The following is a 23,418-nucleotide window of genomic DNA, read 5'->3' on the forward strand; positions in this document are numbered from 1 at the left end:
GATACATTGTTCAGACTGTGCTCAACATGCGTACGCCACATTGAGTCGCAATGGCCAACTGGAAAGGCACCTAATTTGAAATTCCGGGCATGCTTGAATTTTTTTAACGCTCGTGTCTCTTAAAGTTGAATGTTTGTCAGAAGAGGACTTATCATACGGCCAATTTACAATTGGTAATGAGTGGGCCACCATCATTACACAGGGATGCAGCTTATTACATGATGTTGCATGGATGAAGTATCTACAACTGAAGAAAAAACCATAATTGACACTCTTGGGCACAATGCATTAGCAGTAATACTTAAATGTAGCACAGTGATTATGAGGTAGCATAGAGTATAACCACCCAAATGCCCGTGGAACTTCGTAATAAAGATCATTTCATAACCGCCGGGAGTGATGTTCGTGATTTTGTTACAACCAAAATTTCTCAATAACATTTCTTTTACTATGGATTAGATTGGCCTTTTAATCAGGACCAACAATTTGCTACGTAATAACGAGAACTTTGTGATAAGGTTGTTCGTATTAATGAGAGTCTACTGTTTTGGCAAATTTGACTGCATAGGATATTTTGCCCATTGCACAGACTGTAATAACATCTGATTAGTTTAGTGATACTCAATCCAAAATATTCCATTGGCTGAGGAGAGGAAGACAACCCCTTAACAAAGATGACAAGTGTGCACGGACCAAAAAGGAGGCAGGGGTACTGGGAAAATGACTCATTTTGGCATTTCTTTCACCAATTTGATTCTGCAAACAACTGTTTAGCAATATAAATTAGAAAATAGGCAATACTTACCATACCAAACCTCTCCAAAATTTCCCTGACCCAATTTTTTCAGGAGCTGAATCTCCTTTCGGTCAATTTCCCACTGATCCCTAAGCTCTGAGGAAAGATCCCAAATCTGTGGTTTTGGCTTGGGACAAGGCTTTGCAAGAACATGACAAAGCCCAAGAGCATTCTCTGGAAAAGACAAAATGAGAATTTAGATTGAAATGAATAAGTCACACAAATTCTGCTATTGCGCTTGATTCAAATTAAGTACATCCTTTTCATGCCATATTTATTATCTCATGATTTGAAGAGATTCATTTCCAATAATTCAAGTGTGATAATTTTTCGATTGATCCTAAGCTTCAATTTCCAATATTCTTCCAAACCCAATAAGACTTCAGACAAATGATATGCTGGGAAAGAATTTAATTATATTTTACATGTAGGAAGCTTTACACTATTGTATTAGCAACTACATATTGAAAATCTTTACAACATTATTGTAATACAACGATTGAGCATATTTACTTTCACTCCACAAATTTAACTTCAAATCAAGCTGAAATATACATGAAGCTCATAAACTGATTCAATCTCACTCCAGTTTCAAATTTATCAATTATTGGAACCTCTGGTATTACGATATTATGTATTTCCATAGAGCTAGGACCGCCTAAGCATTAAAAATGACTCACTTTGATAGGCTGCAACAAGTGCCTGGAGAGTAGCAAATGTTTGACTTGTAGCAATGAAATAACCTCCTTTGTCCAGAGGCTTGATCTTGTAATGTTTGATGTGGTAATTTTGAGATTCTTCCCAATCTTTCACACTAAGTGAAAACCCATTAGGATTATGTTCACTATGACGAATTAAGAAAGTTCCCCTAGGATTTTCTTCTTGTAATAGAAGTTTTTCAGCTTCTTTCCTAGATACTTTACCAAAAAACCAGCTGAAAAAATAAAATTTCAAAATATTATAAACTGGGCAATAATATTAATTTCAAATTTCCTTCCATAATTACCGAATTGTGCCTCAGAAGCAATTTAATAAGTAATAGTAAATAAGCCACCCACCCAGTAATTAAGCATTAATGAGAGTTTACTTAAAATGACACTACAAATTTCCAAATAGAATATAGGAGACTTGTTTAGATATCACAACAGAGAGCACCACCAACACTCAATCGCACAACAGTGAAATGTAATAATTTAAGAGCTGCTAAAAAATGGATCACATTTTCAGAGTTCAGCCCAAAAGGCAAATTGAGCATGAATGTTAAATGAACTAAGTTTGACCAAAATCTACAGCGAGCGCATAGAGCCATTAAAAAAAACAAGTTTAGATATAAGCCATAAAATATCACACCACAAAATATAAAATCCTGTTATCCTAATAATTACTGTTGCACCCGAACAATTAGTAAAAAAAATTAGATTGAATTTCAAGTAAGAGATATTCATAAATACTTACTCTTCACTTTCCACAGACTTCTCCTCAGCCACAAAGTTCCACGGAATCAAACCCTCTTCTCCAGTTCGCAAGTGCCTCACTCTCCACCAATCCGATTCACTGCATATCACATTTGGAATATACATGAAATGTTAATCCCCTTGCATATGTTCAGACTATTATTACCTAGCCAATGACAGCATATAAATTGTCAAACAACAAAAATGCATAATGTGGAACAATTGTCCCTATTGTAGTGAAGGAATCCAGCGTCACTCAATCACTTAAAATTTGCTTTATTTCTATAAAATGAAATGTAACTCCAACCAAATTATTTGAACTACTATGGGAGCGTTATATCTACAACATATAACAATATGAGGAAAACTGAAGTGTGGCTACATAAGCAAAAATTGATTTAAATTTTTTTAATAAACTTTATTATATTGTTCAAATGTCATAACATTATCCACTAATTATCTTTATCAATTCTAGAACTTTCAAGTGAGCCACAGTATGCTCCTTTAGTTTCCTTATTTCTGTAGATACGTAGACTTGTAATGTGAAGATGCTTTTGTAAACTTTCAATTTACAGCGTTGCAATACAAATCTTGTAAACCATTGCATGCATTAGAAAAATGAATCGGGGTTTTGTTTCCAAATTAATTGAAGATGATAATCCAATTTTCATCGAAATGAGGTAGCCGATGAAAGGGCAATCACCTCGTCACATGTGGCTGGAATGACCCAATTAAGTTTGGTCAAGATATATGTATGTACAAAGCAAATTAAAGAAGGGTATTGAAAGACCCATGCTCACTTCCGTGCCTACCATTTCATTCCTCAAGGGATGGTGGCAAGTGCATTCATGCAGCGTTAAATGCAGTTCAAGAGTAAAATAAAAAATACCTGTCATCCAGAACTTCCATGCGATCCCCCTTCACAAATGAAACATCAGTTACTTCACGAGCTTCATAAGGGAATACAGCTACCACTACTCTGCCCGATCGTGGAGAGGAAGGATGCACTGGAAAAGAAAAGATGTGATTTTAAATTTTAAAAAAACTGAAAAAGTTTTCACATATGAATTTATAACACCCAATACTCAACACTAGTAAATGACTGCATGTGCATCTTATAGCATGACATTGTTTTATGGTGAAATTATGTACAAAGAAAGGATAAACAGGGCAAATATATCAAACTATTACCTCCAAATTAATGCAAAAAAATACTCAATCATCTTCCACTAAATATAAAATAACATCAGCTTTTATTCATAATAAAATTTGAGGTGATATTCTACAGTGCTGAAAAGCTTATGCAAAGGGTTATGAAGCTCCAGTACACCAAAAACAGTATCCGGTAGCCCTACCAACATAGATATCACCAAAAAGCTTAGAGAAAATAAACTGGATACTTCAGAATTACTAAAAGCCTATATCGAGAAGCAAGGCATGGCATTCAACTTAGTCATTATATGCGTGATGGGTGGCCCATTACCAAGGTATCCTTCTTTCATGATATTTATCTTGCCAAGATAAAACAACTGCAGAGGTCAATCATGAGAGCCCAAAAATCATGAGGTCAATGACATGGCGGTGCCCCAGAGCCAAAGGCCGTGGGTAGCTTCCATTTTCCATGGACCCTACTAGTGCAACTGTAGAATGAGAGAATACACGAAACCCCTGCAGTGGTTACAGCCCATCTCTTTTTCCTCTCGAACTTGTTAATGATCTCAACGTTGTATTAGGGTAGTTTCCTTCATCAAAGAAAACGAAAGGCATTGATTGCGATTCGTTACCCACCAGTAGTGTATTCATAATATACAAATTATTTGGTTTTACAAATCCCAGTTTAGACGAATGGCAATGGTCAATTTTAACCGCATTTGAAAAAGCCAGATTGGTGTCCATTCGATGCCACTCCACATGACGTCACAGGGACCTAGTTTCTATACCAGTAGATAGGAGTTTTACATCGTCTGAAATAGCCAATGCATGCATGATGCATAGAGCTCAGGGAAACATTTCTTAATAATCACCTATTAATAAAACTGCCTATGGTCGGAAAGTTTCCTTCATTTGATAAGGTATTAATAATCCTTATTTAAGCCAAGCGCTACCTGCTAGCAGGGTACTCAGCCACCTCCTAGCAGCCTGCAACGTATCAGCGCTCAAAGCCTCGCTCCAAGGTCACCTCACACGGCGACAGCAGGAACCTGAATGACGTCAGGCAAGGTTATCCCAGCATTCATACTTAGCAGTTGCGTTTTCGAGCGCTTGAAAATTTTCACTTTTCATTTAATCGCGAAAAATAGATATCGCTATTGAAAAATCTAAAAGCATGAAATACATACTCCAAGAGTAGTAATCTTTCCATTAAGGCAATAAAAAAATAATAGGAAACCACCCTATTATCAAGATGCATTGGGCATGGGGGCCAATCTCGCCTTTTTGGTTAACTGATCACACTTTTACTTGAACTCTGCACACTTTGCCTCTCTTTTTTTCTCTTACTCCTTTTTTCACTGCGTAGACTATTGGCCACATTGGTGCCTCGGCCCTTGCTCAACCACTCTGCTCCTTAACTTTGGGTACATTTATACTTCACACTTGACTTAAAAGGAAAAGCACACATTTTGCAAAAATATCTATCCAAGCATCAGGAAACTGTCATGGAATATTAAATTGTGTGGTAAATACCGTATTTATCCGTAGAAGCTGTGCACCTTTTTCCTGGGATATCCGGTGAAAAGATATCCGGTACATGGCCTACACAGATCCTGCAAATTTTAATGTAAGCAGCGTACCATTTTCCCTCAAATTCTTTTCGTTTATTTCAATATTTTGAGTTAAGCATTGAAACTAGGAAACCTTCGCAGGAGATGCATTTCTAAAATTATTTAACCTTATTAATCACGATAATGTAAATTTATCGATTTAGCAACGAATCACAAGTACCTATATTAGACCCCACCCAAAAAGCGTTGGGAAGTTTATTCCCCCCCTCACAAGCAGGCCCTAAAATGAGGGTGCATGGGGGCATACACGTGGGAGTGGCTTACACGAATATACAAGTGCGGTATGGCAGCATTCCCCACTTTGCCTTTCACGAATTCTTTAAATTAATTGTGCTGTGAAGGATTAATGCTAAGTAATTGCCAGCTTTGTTCTCCGTCATTAATGAGAATGCATTTAACTGCCTGAATGCAGAAAGATGCCTTATGAACGTTATATAGAAACGGCTAACTGACAGATTTTTTACATCAAAGGGTGATATACAGTGCAACCTCGATATAACGACACCCTACGGTGCACTAATAAACACTCGCTATAGCGAATTGTCGCTTTACCGGAGGTGGAGCAAATAATAGCCAATATACCTGTTGCGAACAGATATACAGGAACAGGAGTGGTGCGGCGACAGATAAACATCTATCCGATAAACGTAAGCATAAATCCAGATGAAAGGCGATGTTTTTTTGCATCACTAAATTTCCTTACACAAATAACGACTAACTATTCAAACAATTTATAAGCGCCGCACTGAATAAAAATCATGCAAAGCATTGTTTTGTCAATCATTATATTTATCGAACGACAGTTTACCACATAAATTTGAGACTGAGCACTCCATTAACTTCATTTTTAACAGATCGCTAGCAGTTACAGAGGTTAAGGAATCTTGATGAAAGTTTTCCGGCGGTGAAACCCTCGCTATGGCGAGAGCCAACGCCGAAAGGGTCTCGTAAAAACGAATTTTTTAACACGCTTATTATAGGGTCAATTGACGGTGCATCGGCTATCTCTCGTAATAGCGGGGGTGTCGCTATAGCCCGTACTCGCTTTAATGAGGTTCCACTGTACTTAATTTCAACGAATTCCCACCCCTCCAAAGCCCCTTCTCTGCCCCTCCATATAAATTTCTTTTGCACAACTAAGGAGCATGTATGCTGTAAAGCATTGCTCCGCTATCCTCATGAGAGCTGCCGAGTGAGATGCCGAATGAGTAGGGATTTGCTGGCCTCAGCTATAACTGGCCTCCCTACACATATGCAAAAGCAGTCTTCAGTGGAGGTGAGAGCAGGGGGGGGAGACTTAATTTCCACCAACACAGTTTCTTCAAAACGAGTGAACCCGTGGCTTGATCTTCATCTTTTTACCTCATTTCTTCGACAACAAATATGTAGAACAACTGCCACCGTACCCTTACTTTGAACCATTTTATGACCTTTTCATAAGTCATTCTTCATATTTATCATTTTATTTTAGACAGTAGAGAATCCAGAGATAGGCACTGCCCCTACCAGCTGAGGTTAAACAAACGTTTCAATTGCTGTCTACCCTGTCATCATCAGGCCTAGATACATAATGTATTATGTAGTGACAAACACAGAAACCACCATTCAACATTTGGTGCCAGCTAATTCCCGGACCCAGTTGAAAAAAATGGAGTGTGTTGTCCATTGTGTCACATGCATTGTTCCAGAAGTGTGTGAAAGTCATACCTTGGCCACCAAAATGAATATGTGTAGCATTAACTTTAAAATCATGAATATGTACTTACTTGGTGCAGTGGGAGTTCTTATAATGTCAGCAGGCTGTCTTCTCACAGTCCTGTCCGGCCGATTTGGATCTGGGGCGTACCTAGCTTCCAGCCCATTCCCCTTTCCTGGAGGCATTTGGAATTCATGCTTCGGATAGGCTAAAAAAAAAACAAAATTTAATTAGTGGCGGAAATACACATAAATTCAGCCATAGAAAACATTTATCTTCATAAGTACGGTCACTTTCAAAACGGTCCCCACAGCCAGCACGAGCAACTAAAATTTTTGCTGAGCTCGAACTTATGGTACTTCCTATGCCTTCTGTGCCTTGAAGGGGCCAGTTTGACTTACTCCCACCGTCCGCGTAAGTCCTACGGAGGCATTCTTCACTATTCCTAAATTCTTAGCAACTTCCCTGACTCCCAGTGTGAGACCACAAGGCAAAGACTAAGTTCTCAGTCACGTGATTTTCAACCCAATTGTATTCTGAGATACATGGTCTGAGTAGTCTGGCTTGTACTCAAAAATACCGAGACGTATCTGAGTCACAACTCATATATGTATACGGAAGAAATGAAAATCGGTAGTTACGTCCAAAAGAGTTATTCATGGTGAAACAAAAACGCAGTACTATTCCACAAAATTTATTTAAGCTGTCTACTAGTTTCAACGTTTACACCGTCATTATCAAGACTAACTGAGCAATAGCGTACAACGCCCGCGAATTGGATTGTTGGTTGGATTGGAGGGTCAAAAAACAAAGTATAAAAGCTTGGGGGGGGGCAGGCAGATAGAAAGTCAGGTGGTAACGAGGTTCTATCTGCCTGCCCCCCCCCCCCAAAGCTTTTATACTTTGTTTTTTGACCCTCCAATCCAACCAACAATGCTCCTCCTCATTTAGTTCCCCCCCTCCTCCTCCTTCCCTCACACTATTGTTGGATAAATAAGGCTGGGCGTTGTACGCTATTGCTCAGTTAGTCTTGATAATGACGGTGTAAACGTTGAAACTAGTAGACAGCTTAAATAAATTTTGTGGAATAGTACTGTGTTTTTGTTTCACCATGAATATTTCATCGTTCCACCAAGTAACGCACAAATCAGTTGATTTTAATCCAAAAGAGTTTTTTAAAAGTTGCCTACAAAATAACCTTCTATAATATGCCTTTAACACCATTATTACCAAACACCATCAATGCATATTGCTTTACCTTTAAGTATTTCAGACGCACTGATAGGTGCTCTTGTGTGTTTCATCACACGAGAAATCCAAAGAACTGGTGTGCACTAAATTATTGTTTACTCTGGAATGATATTTTTTCCACTCGTTACTGACATTTCCCTATGCAAATATTTAAATAATGCTTAATATATTTCAAATATCAGCAAGTAATTAACCCACATCTTCATGTTCATAGGGAGTTCAAATGTCTTAATAATTATCATAAGTATATTTTCGACAGCTAAAAAACCATCGGAAGCATTAATTACATGACTTTCTGGCCTATTTCTTACCATTTTAAGGCACATTTAGTATATCTTTCATCTTTGCCCCTTTCCTTGAGAGGTCAAACTTAGTCTTTCCCCTTTTTTGTTTCTTTTTTCAGATAGAATCAGTCGTAATTGGCACCTGGTGACATCATGTATGCCAATGTCCTCCACATAATTATACATAAGTGGTTTCATGGCAACAATAGACCTTACTCTCAATGACGAATACCTTGAGTCAGTCTTATAGTAAACAAATATTGATTACATTCCTAATAACACAAAATTATGGATGCATAGTTTTCATCCGATAAAAATATACCATGTTGGGTATCTGATGACTGCACATTTAATACAAACTATGTATATTTATTAGCTACCAAATATACTGCTTGGGATGCAGCCCTTTACAGTGCAGAAACTTAGACAACGACAAATGAGGGACAAGAAAAGAATGAAGGCATCAGAGGTAAATAAGAATGGGAAAGATGAGGTGGACATAGAGGAAAAGAAATGAATAAGTGCTACCCATAATGGAGAGATATGAGGTTAGTGGGGAGGGGAAGTATGAAAGTAAGGACATGGATAGAATGAAAGGGCCTAAAGCAAATTGGCCTTACTATTAATTACAGTGGTAAGTTCACGTTGGGAGGGGCACAGGCAGGGCGATTCGTAAAATCATCCATGTAATCCAGCATTATCAGGATACCTTTAATAATAATCTAACATACTCCCTTTTTCATTTCAAAAGGGCAGGTAAAATATATTTTTCCATGACCACCATAAATGGTTGACTCAAAATCATGTCACACTGATGTTGCTTGCACTATTTTTCTAAAAAAAAAACTCTGAACAATACTAATCTACAAATATTCTCCGGAAAGAAAAGAACAGAACTTGCTGCAATACATTGTGGTCTAAAAGCCAAAGACCAAAATTTACAATTCATTATGTTCTTCTGGTCAAACATAAAATACAAAAATCCATTTCTTAATTTCAACAAAAGTGTTGAAAGAGTCATTTTCCCAAAAATTAAGATACAAGTACTTCATGTAACTGAGAAGTTGTATCAACTGAACTGGTTTCAATATGACAAGTAAAATTTTCTTATGCATGCATTTTAATGAAAAGATAATTTAGACCAGTTGTCATACCAATGGTAACGCATGCATTCTTGCCCTAACACGATAAAGAACAGAAGTAGTAGATTTTATAGGAGACTTTTGTAAAATGATTTTTGACCACCCATAATGAGAAACTTAAACTCACTTAAAGAGAAACCTCGTTCCAATGCATGCCATTGGAGTCGACCAAGTTGGACAGAGAGGAAGATTTTGGAACCTTGTCACAAATACATGAAAATTGTACATCAGCACACTACAGAGCACAAAACGAGTTTGCACATGTTATTCTAGCTTGAATACTAACGATTAATTTAGATGCATCCATTTAGATTGGAAACAACACAACTTTTTAATTACACATGTAAAGGAATTTTAACACATGCTTCCAGAGCGAAAATTGGGCAAGAATTGAGACCAAATTTTCATGATACTGGCTATTTTTTCACCAAAACTGTCATGAAAAGCAAAACACTTCGTTTAAATATAATTTTGCAACACAATCATCTCAATAAACAAAAACCAGAAACAAAAGAAAATTAATCGCACAATGCATCGAAATAATAAAACTCGTCAATTTTAATGTGCGCGGGTCAGAGAGGCGGAAAACCTTGGGTTATCCTGCCAGTTAGACAACCCGCATCGCAGCTATGTTTGCTGGAACACATTCCCCCGTGGGTCGTCGCGGGACGAAAAAGCACCACACCGAACATGTATACGTATACTTCGGTCGCATGATGGACGAACACGGCCACCAACATGGAAAAGTTTTTACACACGTTTCACGGACTACTTAATGCCGGAGCACGCCAATATCGTCGTGATAGGAAGGAGGGCAATTTGTTGGAATGGTGAAAAAACAAACAGCACTCAGTAGCGGACACAAAAAACTCAAGGGGGGGGGGGGCAAAAGAGATCTTGAGTTGCCTTTACTTTTATCCTAATAAAAATATAAACAAGTCACATGCAGAGTTTAAGAAAATTTATAACTCGGATATACAAGACAATGCCATCTTATAATATAAAAAAGTTATAATTGTGGTACTGCAATGTTTGGCAATAAGTTTGGCATTGCGCCCCCATATGTATCCGCCAATGACAGCACAGCGGAGTTCGTTTCGAAAACTAGATATCTTGTTTTCCACAAATTACACAGAAAAAAGCCAATCAATGTGAAATATGCATCAGCTTAATTTGCACTAGAAAAAAATTCCCGCCACAAAAACTAATTAGTACTCACAGTTCCCAGATAAAATAAGACCTCCCAACAGTAAATGCTCCATTTTATAAGGGGAAATGGCGAGGGTGAAAAAGTTGAAAAAAAAACGAATCAATAAAAAATTCAACCTAATACACAATCAATAGCAGAGATCAATTAACAATGAAAATTGAGGACATTTTTGGACTTTTTTCTGGAAATTTTGGACACTCGTATTGGCATATAAATAATGGGGCAATTAGGGCACTTAGACACTGATTCCAAAACACAGAGATGAATCGTAAAAGAAGTCTACTCCTAGCGATTCACAAAAATTCGGTGCATACTTAAGTCAAAGTGAGGACACGTCCCCGTCATCGTAATCCAAAATAAGTTCTCCTTGACGTCAAGTTTAACGGGATGCCGCATCGCCTTTGGTTATCACGAAATAATTAATTGCAGAGAATAATTCTGAACTTTTCCAAAAGTTTTAAAAGCCGAAAAGTCGGAAATGTGCTCATCCGAAAATTTCGCCAGAATATTAAGCCGTGGTTAAATATTTCCGATGGCCGCAAGTTATGCTCGGGAGGTAATGATTGTCTTAATTACATACTTGTCATGATCTAGTTTCATTGAAACCCTGGTCGAATTATAAGATACTTTTCTGGGAAAAATGGACGTCATTATTCGATAAGCTGAGTTTACTTTAGCCCACACAAGAGATGGGAGCGAAGACTCTACTTTCGATAATTCTGAGTGAAAAAAGAGCATCTTCGCCACCGCGGGCTACCTTCACCTGGTCTAACACTAGTAAGCCGATAAACTCTGGCAAGGATGTCAAAGGCATGGATGGCTCTCAACACTGACAAGAGGGAAGACAAATTTCGCATTTTGAGGACGAGCCACGCGGCAAAGAGAGAAGAGGAAATTTTAAAGTGAAAATGGGGAAAACAAATGACAAATGCAATTTCATCCGTGAAATTTACTGACAGATGATACAAAAATCAACAGATATTCATTTTCGTAATGCTGGGGTGCGTTGGTCACTGACCAGTTAAACTCCACATCTTCGCTGCATCCAAGGCATGAAAGCCGGAAGACTCCCTGATGCTCAACCGTTTTCCCCAAAAGCTTCAGAATTCTCCGGTATTTTTCCGACGCATAAAATCTCTGACGAACAGCAGCAAAACCTGTCACTCATCGGCTTCTTTAAAATTACAGTTCTATACAGTTTTCGCATATTTTGCTACAAAATATTTTTCCCTCATACGTCGGCATTTCCTTCGACGTCAAAAGGCAAAATTAGGGAGCACACATGATTTAGACTTCAATAACAACATTCAAATACTAGTACTTGAAAAAGTAATAAAAACTGCCCATATGTTTATTTTAACGTTTCTTTTGTGTGCTGATAAGATACATATACTCAGCCTACAGTGGAGAGTTCGTAAATTGCACTAACACCCGCGATTTCGTAGAATAAGTGGGCTGAATCGTAAAACGCTGAGGCTAAAGCGAGACAAGTGAGCGCCTCCGTCCGCGAAAATTAGTCCACGCCACGGCACGCACGTCAAGTCCGCTCAAAATAAGATCGTGAATACATTACACACAGGATGCATATTTCTTACACATTTGAAAATTAAATTCTTGCAAGTCAATTTTTGATCGTCAGTGACCATTTCGCGGCGTATGGAGACCATGGACGCCGGCACGGTCACCATAAAAATAAAAAACGCCGCCATCGAATTGCTAGAGTCATAGAATGAAGCCGCTCGCGCATGATCGGTGGTCCGCGCCGCGATAGGAAGGAAAGAAGAATCAGCTCACTTACCGATGGGATAACGGCCCTCCACGTTGTGCTTGCTGCAGCAGCGACCCATGGTGGATGCGAGAGAGGTGTTGGTGGTTGTTGTAAGCGGGTGAAATACAGAGTTACGGGTTAAATCAGCGGGATGGTCCACATGGAGTCCCAGTACACGGGACTCAGGCTGCGCACACCCCCATCAAGTGCACCTGGGAATGTGGAGAAGAAGAAGAAGCATGCGAGTTGACGTCACGGAGCAAATGGCATTGCGTCAAATGGCTAAAAAAAGTAATGCGCGGAGGGGCGCCCACCCACCATTTGATATCGAGGAGAGCCTCCAACGCGACCAAACAATCACAGTTTGCGCACATTTTGCGACAAAAAAATTTGCTCTCATACATTGGCACCGTCCGATGTTATAAGGCAAAATAATTGTACACACATAACTGGTGGACAAGAAAATACTCACATCTTTTTAAACCAAAAGCTTTTTCGAGGCTTCAGCCCCTACCGTGGAGCCGTTTTCATGTAACTCACGCGATTTTACTTCAATAACAATTTGCCCATCCCATTGCTCATCATTATAAGTCAACATCATTATAGACTGGTTTGACGCAGCTCCCCATTCCTCTCTCCTATCCGCTAACCTTTTCATAGCGAAGTATTTCTTCTCTTTTACATCCTTAACACATTGTCCTGTGTAACTCATGCGGGGCCGTCCCTTGCCCTTCTTCCCTTCCACCTGTCCTTCTACGATTGCTTTCAACGGGCCATCATGCCTCATAACCTGGCCAATTAAGTTATCCCGTCTTCTCCTTTAGGTTTTTAGAAGACTTCTCTCTTGTCCCACTCTTCTCAGCACTTCCTCATTACTTACTCGGTTGATTCATTTCATCTTCATCATTCTTCGGTTGAACCACATTTCTAATGCTTCCACCCTCGACTACTCGGCTGCTGTCAACGTCCAAGTCTCGCTCCCACATAGGCATAAGCATATGACGAATTGTTTCATTACTTCTATGCTTGTATTCTCAGCTGTAAAACCAAAGCCCTCTTCGTCTGTGCCCTCCTTTCTTGCTTCGTCCATCGTTGGTAATTCGGCTACGTAAGAAAACTCTTTCACCGCTTTAAACTTGTGATTTCCTAGTTTAATGTTTGTCCTAGCCTCCTATCTTTTGCTGCTTACTAATATCTTATTGTCAGTCTCCTTTTTGCTGATTTTCAGCTGATATCTAGCCATTGTCCTTTCCATATTTTTCAAAGTCCTCTTAAAGTCACGCTCCGTCTCAGCTACGACTGTTATATCGTCAGCAAATCGCAGCATACAAATTCTGTTTCCATGGATATTGACACCCTAAGCCTCTCTTGATTTTATTGATGGCTTTCTCGATGTAAACATTAAAAATTATGGGGGACAGTGCACACCCTTGTCTCACTCCTTTTCCTATTCTTGCTTTTGCTCAGTTGGGTCCACGTTGTATCACAGCTAATTGGTTTTTATACAAACTGTGCAAAATTCTACGATCACGATAAGCCATTCCGATTTCTTTCAGAACTCTAAGCATTGAAATACCTTCCACGTTAGCAAATGCCTTCTCCAAGTCGACAAATGTTATGGGATCGAATCGGTCTCGTAGTGTCAGAAAATCAAACTGAATTGTAACACGACGTGGCATTTATTTGCAGTGATATTGCGACAGATATTTTACATTCTTCATGTCTCATCATAAGACCACTTCACTAATGTTTAGAAAATTATACTCGAAGGATCGGCCAATTTACGAGAGAAAAGTAAATTGAAGTTCTGGAGGTGGATTTTTCATCAAAAATGAGCTGCACAATTTATGCAGCATTAAACATTTCACGTATCCTGTATAAATTCCCCAAGAATTATGCATTTATAAAAACAATGCGGGAGATGGGAATGCTGTTCAAATTTTCCTACTTTCGGTACTAAAGGAAATCTGAAACACCATTTCCGAACTGCGGCTCAATTCGTTGCTATACCTTTGAATTCGACTGACATTCCCTTTCTCATTCATTAGGTTTCACCGATTGATTTACCTATTTCCGGTCCTATTATAAGTAGTTAACCGAATACAGGAATATTTTATTTCTGCAGATATTAAGTTTCGTCATAACCCAAAAAAATTAAGGCATTAAATAAATAAACGCAAAGTTACAATTACGCCCGAATCAAAACAAAAGTGTGTGAAATGTTAAAAAATGGCCAATGGCGAGTCTTCTATGAATGAAACAAGAATTTACGAGAGGCATAAGCGTTTCCAAGATGGCCGTGATGACGTTGTAAGTGACGAACGCCCAACAACAACCAATGAAAACGTGGAAAAAGTGAAAAACAAGAAAGATCGCCGAATCAAAATCAGATAAGTCGCTAATGACGTTGGAATATTGATTGCCTCATGCCATGCATTTGTTTTTCGAATGTTTTTATACGAAACGCGTGGCAGCAAAATTTGTTCCACAATTGTAGAAGTTTGAACAAAAACAGCGGGGAATGAAAGTTGCTCAGGGGTCACCATATTAAGTCAACGACGCAAAATTGATGAAACGGATGACAACAGGCGACGATGAATTGGTTTACGGATATTAACTATGATCAAAACTAAGTCTCAATCGTCAACTGGATACAAACTGGCTCGCCATGACCGAAAAAAAGGCTAGACAAATGCGGTCAAACGTAGGGTTAAGCTCACTGTATTCTTCGATTTTAATGGCATAGAACATCATGAATTCCAGCCATGAGGTCAAACGGTCAATAAGGAGTACTAACTACAAATTCAACAACATCGTTTGCGCGAAGCAATCCGAAATAAAGGCCCGCATTTGTGGAATTACAATCATGGCTTCCGCAACACGATAATGCACCAACTCACACTTCATTGCTAGTTCGTGAACTTTGGGCCAAAAACAATACTTTAACGATGCCTCAACCTCCATATTCGCAAGACATGACTCCGCGTGACTTTTTCTTGCTTCCAACAATAACGAGAACCTTAAGGGCTGTCGTTTTACAAGTAGATGACGTCTAACGTTGAAACCATGGTCGTGAATAAATATTAGTGTGAAAGCACAAAGTTCTTCTTTTTAATGTTCATTATGAATCGCTTTCACCAAGTTACGCCTCAAACAATCAAGTAGAGATGGCATTAAAAGCAAATCGCTGAAAGTGTCTAACGCTATCCCAAATATCTCGAGGAAGGAAAAGAGAGTTAAGACCACCCCCACATCCCAAAACCACAGCTTGGGTTCGAGCAATACGTAAGTAAGAGATCCACTAAGATAAATATATAAAAAAATCTTCATCGGCTCCCACATATTACCGCAGGGACTCATTACACGACCCTATTCAATGTCAATAGATCAATTAATTGCCATGTCAAAATTTCATTATATACCGTAGTAAACCAATGCTAGCAATTCTCAATAGGCACCGTTAATTTCCAACAAGACACACATTATTCAGTTCACTGGAAAAGTAAGCCGCACAAAATGCAATAATTGACATCCAGGAATGGCCACAGCCGTTCCCTGACTAAGACCTTGATGGTTCTGCAATGAATTCCAAATAAGATCAATCCACGTTGCTGACGGAGGGGCACTATTGAACAATTTAGAAAATATTATTATTTAATGATCGATGATAAATTAAACACGCGAAACTTCGAAGAAGTTGGTGTTGGTTACCATGAGCATTTTTCTGACCATTCTTCCAGAGAGCCCCTTCATCTGTCTGTCGCCTTCCAAAGCGAGAAATCCACTGAATCACGCACTGCACGATTTGTCGAGCAAAAGCAACACAGGCGGCAGCGAAATCACGACGATTCGAACGACAATGGACACTTTATAATACGCTGTGGCTTATTACAAACTCCAAAACTCAAAATCACTGCAACACTTCATAAGACGTCAGAAAACTGACTGAGGATGAGTTGGTAAATGATCAGCCACTCTTTCCTGTCTAATTTCAATATTAAAAACCTCTTCGCCACAACGGCCGGTCACTTCCGGGAAATGTGATTAGCGTGCATATGAACCATCCTCCAAATACTTGATATCCTCATACCCACTCGCGCCATACGCAACGATATTAATTTTTCAGAGCATTAGAGCGAGCACTGCGCTTATTACGGGGTTGAACTATACGTAGCTGCCGTAATCTTTTCCTCCTATGGTCCCCGCCGGAATTCAACAGCCGAGACCAAAAGTGGGAACTCAATGGACATGGGCGTAGCCAAATTGCTAAGTTAAAAAGAATTTTCTCGGTGATTATCTACGCTAGTCAATCTGTTTGTCAATAGGCTATAAAGGGTCATTCACCCGGGAGCGAAACTAATACTAATAGCTAAATAAAAGAAAACCCGACTGATAACGGTAAAATAGATTTTCCGGCGAGATAAATTCCTTGCATTTGATCAACTACTATTGAATAAAAATGAAAACCTAAAAGTTACTGCCTAATTAAAGTTGGTGACCACATCAGAGATGAGGTTCATTCAAAACTGGATCATTTAAAGAGAAACGAAATCATTACGCTATTAAAATGTGCGACAAATTTTGGAACAGCATATATTTTGCGAGAATAAATCTCTATCACTAATCCAATTAATCGTGAATTAAGAAAATAAAGACGATAGTTGCCGACCGGTTAAAATGTTGATGGCGTCATCATAAATTAGATTCAATACTCGATTAACTCGGTGCGAAGCAAGCATCCATGTTCAAGCATCCATCCCAGTATTCATGGTGATTGAATAAGGACGTTTGTGGTGAATAGCGATCTTAATTTCGGGGGAAAGGGGGAATTATATTCGCTCTAGCAACTGTGAACATTGGTTTGGCGGCAAGTGAGAGCGAGACGATGAGTGAGGATGGCGCCACTCTAAGGGGAATACACAGGTACTCAGGGCCTTCGGCTATCGCTCTCGAGTCCTCCGAATACAGCTTATGTTTACGAAACTCAATACTATTCCACAAACTTTTATTTTAACAGTCTACTAGTTTCGACATTTATACCGTCATTATCAAGACAGGATGATGACGGTATAAACGTCGTCTTGATAATGACGGTATAAACCTCGAAACTAGTAGACTGTTAAAATAAAAGTTTATGGAATAGTACTGAGTTTTATTTCACCATGAACATTTCATTGTTCCACCAAGTAACGCCCAAATCAGTTAATTTTATTATGTTTACGAAGTATGCGCTAATACAGCGTTTGAATAGCTTGAAGCGATGGATAGCAGTAGGGCGGATTTAAGGATTATTAAAGTATTCTACTTATTGAGGTAGGTATACATCTGGCAGTCTCCCTCTTGAATTCACAATAAGGCCAACTCCCTAACATTATACCTAAAAATCCTATCCTCTTCCTAGCTTACCGAACATTCTACCCTCTAAGGATAGGTTAACTTATTTATCAATAAGGAAAAGAGATGATAATTTACATTTATATGTATACGAATAGAACTACATAGAAGACGGAGTATCAATGTACGAAGCGACCATGTCCTCTCGAATGGTTCATTCTAGACGAATTCACTTGAAGACTAACTTCACTAACTGACGCGGGATATTCCCAAAAAACCATAAATCTACAAAAATGGACCGCGAAACCTGTAGTAATTTGACACTGGAATTCCTTGATTTAGTGGAGTTCAATTTCCATCCTAAATTAAAATCAAATATAGAAATAATAAGCCAATTCCTTGATGAGAATGTTATTAGAAATTCTGACGACATATCACATTTTCTTATTGAAGACAATGGATGAACGAAAAAATTTCTAAAAATCCACATTTCGCACGAGTGCTTTGCTGATACTATACCAGGGCTTTCCGGTAAGTAGGCAGACGTCGTTTTGCAACGGCGCGGCGGCGGAAGTAGCGCCGATACCTTGGCGTTCCTCAGAGTGTTCCTACACTCCGTAAAGGGTAGGCAGGCAGGGTATCTGGCACATTGTGGCTATCGTAGTACGTAATCACGGGAGTGTTTAAATGAGCGCTGCAATTGAAAATCCCGCCAGTTGTCAAGTGCGAGGGGTAACAAGGTTGTTTTTTAGAGAAAAAACCCAAAAAACTGAAATTTATCGCCAGATTTGCGATGTGTACGGTCAAAGAATAACCACTAGGAAATTAAAATGCGGGGCACGAAACAAGAATCGGGGATAACTTAGAAAAAAAGTTGTGTTTTTCCAAGACATAGAGGTGGGTGAATTCAGTTATTTGGGAAGCAAGATAACTAGTGAAAGGGAGAAGCAAAAAAGAAATCATCAGCAGAATAGCCCAGGCGAAGAGAGCATTCCACCAAAAGAAAGACCTGCTTACTGCGGGAAACTTAAATATGGAAGTAAAGAAACAATTTATATAAACCTACATTTGGAGTATGCTCCTATACGGAAGTGAGGCATGGACAATGACCGCAGCGGAGAAAGCAAGGATAGAGGCCTTCGAAATGTGGTGCTACAGAAGAATGATGAAGATCAAATGTATCGACCGAGTTAGTAACGAGGAAGTCCTAAGAAGAGTAGGAGAGAAGAGAAGCCTCATGAAAACCTTAATAAGAAGACGGAAAAACCTTATAGGCCACATCTTGAGACATGATGGCCTGATGAAGACAATCGTCGAAGGACAAGTGGAAGGCAAGAACGGAAAAGGAAGACCTCGAACAAAATATATGGAACAAGTAAAGAGAGATGTGAAAGAGAAGAAATACGTAGGTGTGAAAAGATTAGCTGATAGGAGAACTGAGTGGAGAGCTGCGTCAAACCAATCTTAGGATTGTTGACCAGTGATGATGATGATGAACGCTCGTCCACACACGGCCTCTCGAACCCAGGAGCCTTGGATGGTCGTTGATGGGAGTTTTCAGCAATCCGCCGTACAGGCCGGATTTGGTGGCGAGGACAACCACCTGTTCCCATCGGGGAAGACGAGGCTCGCTTCGCAACGATTTGACGCTGACGCTGAACAGCAAACAGGTGTACCTAAACCAGTGTTTGAAATCGCAGGCGGCACATTTATTCAGAGAGGGCATTGAAAAGCTTGTGCATCGTCACAATAAATGCCTAAATTTAAATGAAGATTATAGATTTTTTTTAAATAGCCAATGAGTGCGACTTCAAAGTGTACATGATAAAAAATGTTATTTTAACTTTAATTTTTATTTCAAAACGTCTGTTACTTTGGGGGCTGCCCTCGTATAAGTACTTCTGTGAATATAACTCGACGATAACACTCATCTACGTTTCTGCTATTCAAGAGAGACTCGCATTGAGTAGGACTACCAGAAAAGAGTCCGCAGATCCCAAATGTTTACACTCGATAACCAAGTTTTCTTACAATGTCACGCTAAGGCGATGTTGCTTATCTCGATGTATTTTCCACTTCGATGGCTTTGCATGCGTGAAACCAGCAACCATGACGGGGAAGGAGCGATTCTCTTCCCCCGATTCATCCGGATTGAGACGACGAGGATATTTTTCGCAAATGCACAGCTGTGTCAGAAATTCGCACACGTTTTGTATCTTGAGATACTCCACGACAACACGTATTAATATGAGTTTTAATTCAATAGCAATGCGATCCAATGAAACATAAACAATATTCAAATAAACTAATTTATTCGAAGGAAAAATCTAAGATTTTTACATCTCACTAACGTAAATAAAAACATTAAAATATTAAACGTCTCATGACACGGAAAAATATATAACATTATTCAAAGAAAAATGTACATCATTATTTACAGAAGAAAAGCGCTAAATGTAATTCCTTTTGGTTTCTCACTGCTAAGATATTTGATTCACATTTTCAATTTGTTCTGATACGTAGCATGGACCTTTATAATGTTTTATGGGCGCAGTAACAAGGATGCGTATCAAAACGCTTTTCATCATCAAATAAGAAAAGGAAAATTAACATCTGATACACTGCACTGAATAGCTTTCTCTCATTAATGGCACAATGGCTCCACATCCCAAAACTGCCATTCGCCCACCCAAAGATTAGCCCGCCCTTGTCAACGTTTGACTTGACAACCGCCTGTTTTCCCAATCGAAATGTTTTTTTTTCTGATACCAATATCGATCTGATTCTCCGATCCTTACAGAAGTTACACTAATCTTCAAACTCGTTATTTCCCATAAAACAACTGAGTAACATTTTTTTTGCTTGAGAGAGCTTACCCTTGGCGTTATTAGACTAGTCATTTACTCGCATTTTCAACGTTTCCACTTTCAATACTTGGGTTCGCGTTTTATTTAATAATGTATTTTACAGCGCCAATATAAAATTACAGTAATATTATTTGCGTAAAAACAAATTCTTGTAAGTCGGAGGCCCGCAGCACAATGACGGATGATGGACCATAAGCGACGAACAGAAGAAAGCACTCATATAAGTTATAACTAATGACAACAGACGATTAATGATAGCACGCTAATGTAATATTAAGGCTATTAATTCCAAGCTTTAACATTAGAGCACTTCACAAATAGCATCACCGTAAAACCGGCTACATCAGTCGTGCAAATGGTACCGAGATAGCATCGAAAGACACCACTGCAAGTACTTCGCGTCACCATTTCCGCACGAGCACTGGAAGGAGCACGTGGCGATCTTCGAAGGCATGGTCCTTACGAAGGTTATCCCTCATGTCTCGGGCGAATGCCGGACAATGAGCCATCCCGCAAGGAAAGAGTTGAACATTAGAAAAATATATTTTACGCCCCAAACAAGGAATATGCCCTATATCGTGGTCCTCTCCCGTTACCTTTAGTAGTCTGAGCATCTGTCCGGAAATCAGAAGGTACATTCCCGGTCGAGGCGAAATTTTTTCCACGAGTTTTCGGCCATCAATCCGTCTCCTACCCACAGCCATGTTTTAGTGTTCCTATATCTGTTTCTTCGTCTATATGTATGTATATTCGTGTTTTTCATCTTCCATGACATGCAGTGGCGCGGAGATGGAATGTTGTCCAAAAACACATGGAAAATATTCCGATACTCCATGATTTTCGAAGAGATTCTCAGACCACTGAGCTATCGAGGTTACTCTTATCTTCAGCGTTTTCGTCGGGTTTAGGCAACCAATCAGGGGCGCAGCCAGGGATTAAGGCTAGGGGGGTTTCGGGCGCAACTAATACTGGGTGGGTTGGGGGTATTGCATACCCGCCAGGGTAAGCGGGAAGTGCGGAGGCCTTCTGCCGGAAAAAATTAAGATAAATGGTTCAAAATGGTGATTTTTTACGGCCTTCTGAGTGATATTTTATTAACCCTCACACTATTCTATTAGCAATATTAATCCAATTATGTAAAATAGATTTAAGTTAAAAATTGCTGTGAGCTCTGGGGGGGAGGGTTTATCCCCCAAACAACCCCCCCTCGCTGCGCCACTGCAACCAATTCCCCCAAGATAGCCCAATGAATAGAACTTGCAAGAGATGGCTCTGCGCACGGTTCCCACCACGAGGTAAGAAACCCAGAAAAGAGGAAATGGAAAGAAAGATCAGGACACACACAAACAAAAACGGCAGGATAGGTCTAGCACATGCGTTTGGGAAACTCAGATCCCATCAAAGGTCACAACTACTATTCTGGTCACGTGCATATCTAATTCACACTCGTAAAAATCGCCACGAGCGAATATAGACACATAAGTACGGGAAAAAAAACAAATGTTTGAAGTGGAGAGACGAAGGAAGGAGGGTGCAAGTGATTGGGAGTGGAGGGGGGTGATTGGTGATGCTTGAGTGTCCTTACCCCGGCACTGCACGCACGAAAAGCCCAAACGGAGCAACGCCTGAGCTCTTTACTACACGGCTTATGCTCTAGGTGGGTGGCTCACGGGTTGCCAACATTCCCGCATTGTATTTTTCGTGAGATAAAGAGGCGTGGATGGCGACTGGCAGAGAATCTGAAAGGAGGATTTCCACTATTGCAAGAAGACGAGCGATGTCTATTCATTTGGATGCAGAGAGTAAGGGGTGCGGTAAAAAGCATTTCTGGCATAGCAGTATGCACACCATGTTCCGTGTAGTGAAGGAAAGGTCCGACGATGACGTTCGAATTTTTTCCGGAAGAGGGATGCTTCGCTGTAGGTCAAAGTGTTAATACAACAGGGTAGTTTCCTTCATCAAAGAAAACGAAATGCATTGATTGCGATTCCTTACCCATCATTAGTGTATTTATAATACAGAAATTATTTCGTTTTAGAAATCCTAGTATAGACGAATGCCAATGGTCTATGCCAATGGAACGAATGGCGATTCCTCTCCACGTGACGTCACAGGAACTTAGTTTCTATACGAGTAGATAGGAGTTTTATATCGTCTGAGATTACTAATGCATGCATGAGGCACAGAGTTCAGGGAAACTGTCTTAATAATCACCCATTAAAATTGCCTAAGGTCAGATAGTTTCCTTCGTTTGATAGGGTAATAAGAGTCCTTCTGAAACTCTTAGATATCCACGAGAGAGAAATATGTGGAATCGAATTTGAGGGGAGGGAGGGTCCCCTTGCGGTCCCAAAACCAACATGCATGCACTGCTTGATCGGAAGCATCGCGAGAAAGGGAACGGGAACAAAGCATAGAGAGACAGATAGATAGAATACGTGGGTGATCGCCTTGGTATGCCAGAGGAAGCGAATTACGGTCAGAGAGAGTGTAAGGGGGGCGGGGGGGGGGGGGGGGGGGTAAGAGACACGTGCGTGCGTGGAGGAGTGCTTTCCCTTCGCACGGACATGCTTGGCTCAGACAGGCACACACACGGGTGTGTCCCACTCACTTTAATACCGGACGATGGACAATCGTCACCCTGTTTCACGAACCGCGGAGACTGCGGAATATGATAGGTAACAGAAGATCATGCGATCCAATCATTTGAATATACTTCATTTTTTAATTTTTATGCATCCACTCACCACTAACATGATGTCTATTTCGCCTATTACCAGTTCATATGGTTTATTTTCCAAATGGTTTCTCTCGCAATTAGCCGGTTTGTAAA

The 23,418-nt window shown here is 39.7% G+C and overlaps 1 protein-coding gene across 1 annotated transcript in view; it reads right to left on the reverse strand.

The window, feature by feature from the left end:
• LOC124163906 (tyrosine-protein kinase Src64B) overlaps positions 1 to 23,418 on the reverse strand; it is a 39,641-nt gene that overhangs the window by 10,162 nt on the left and 6,061 nt on the right. The window contains exons 2-7 of the mRNA XM_046541014.1: positions 12,415 to 12,596; positions 6,800 to 6,937; positions 3,140 to 3,257; positions 2,252 to 2,350; positions 1,477 to 1,730; positions 806 to 970 (exon numbers count right to left, since the gene is read on the reverse strand). Coding sequence (XP_046396970.1) covers positions 806 to 970; positions 1,477 to 1,730; positions 2,252 to 2,350; positions 3,140 to 3,257; positions 6,800 to 6,937; positions 12,415 to 12,463 — 823 coding nt within the window. The 5' untranslated portion in view covers positions 12,464 to 12,596. The remainder of the gene's footprint in view (positions 1 to 805; positions 971 to 1,476; positions 1,731 to 2,251; positions 2,351 to 3,139; positions 3,258 to 6,799; positions 6,938 to 12,414; positions 12,597 to 23,418) is intronic.

Source organism: Ischnura elegans, chromosome 8, assembly GCF_921293095.1.
Source record: "Ischnura elegans chromosome 8, ioIscEleg1.1, whole genome shotgun sequence".
NCBI classification, from domain to species: domain Eukaryota; kingdom Metazoa; phylum Arthropoda; class Insecta; order Odonata; family Coenagrionidae; genus Ischnura; species Ischnura elegans.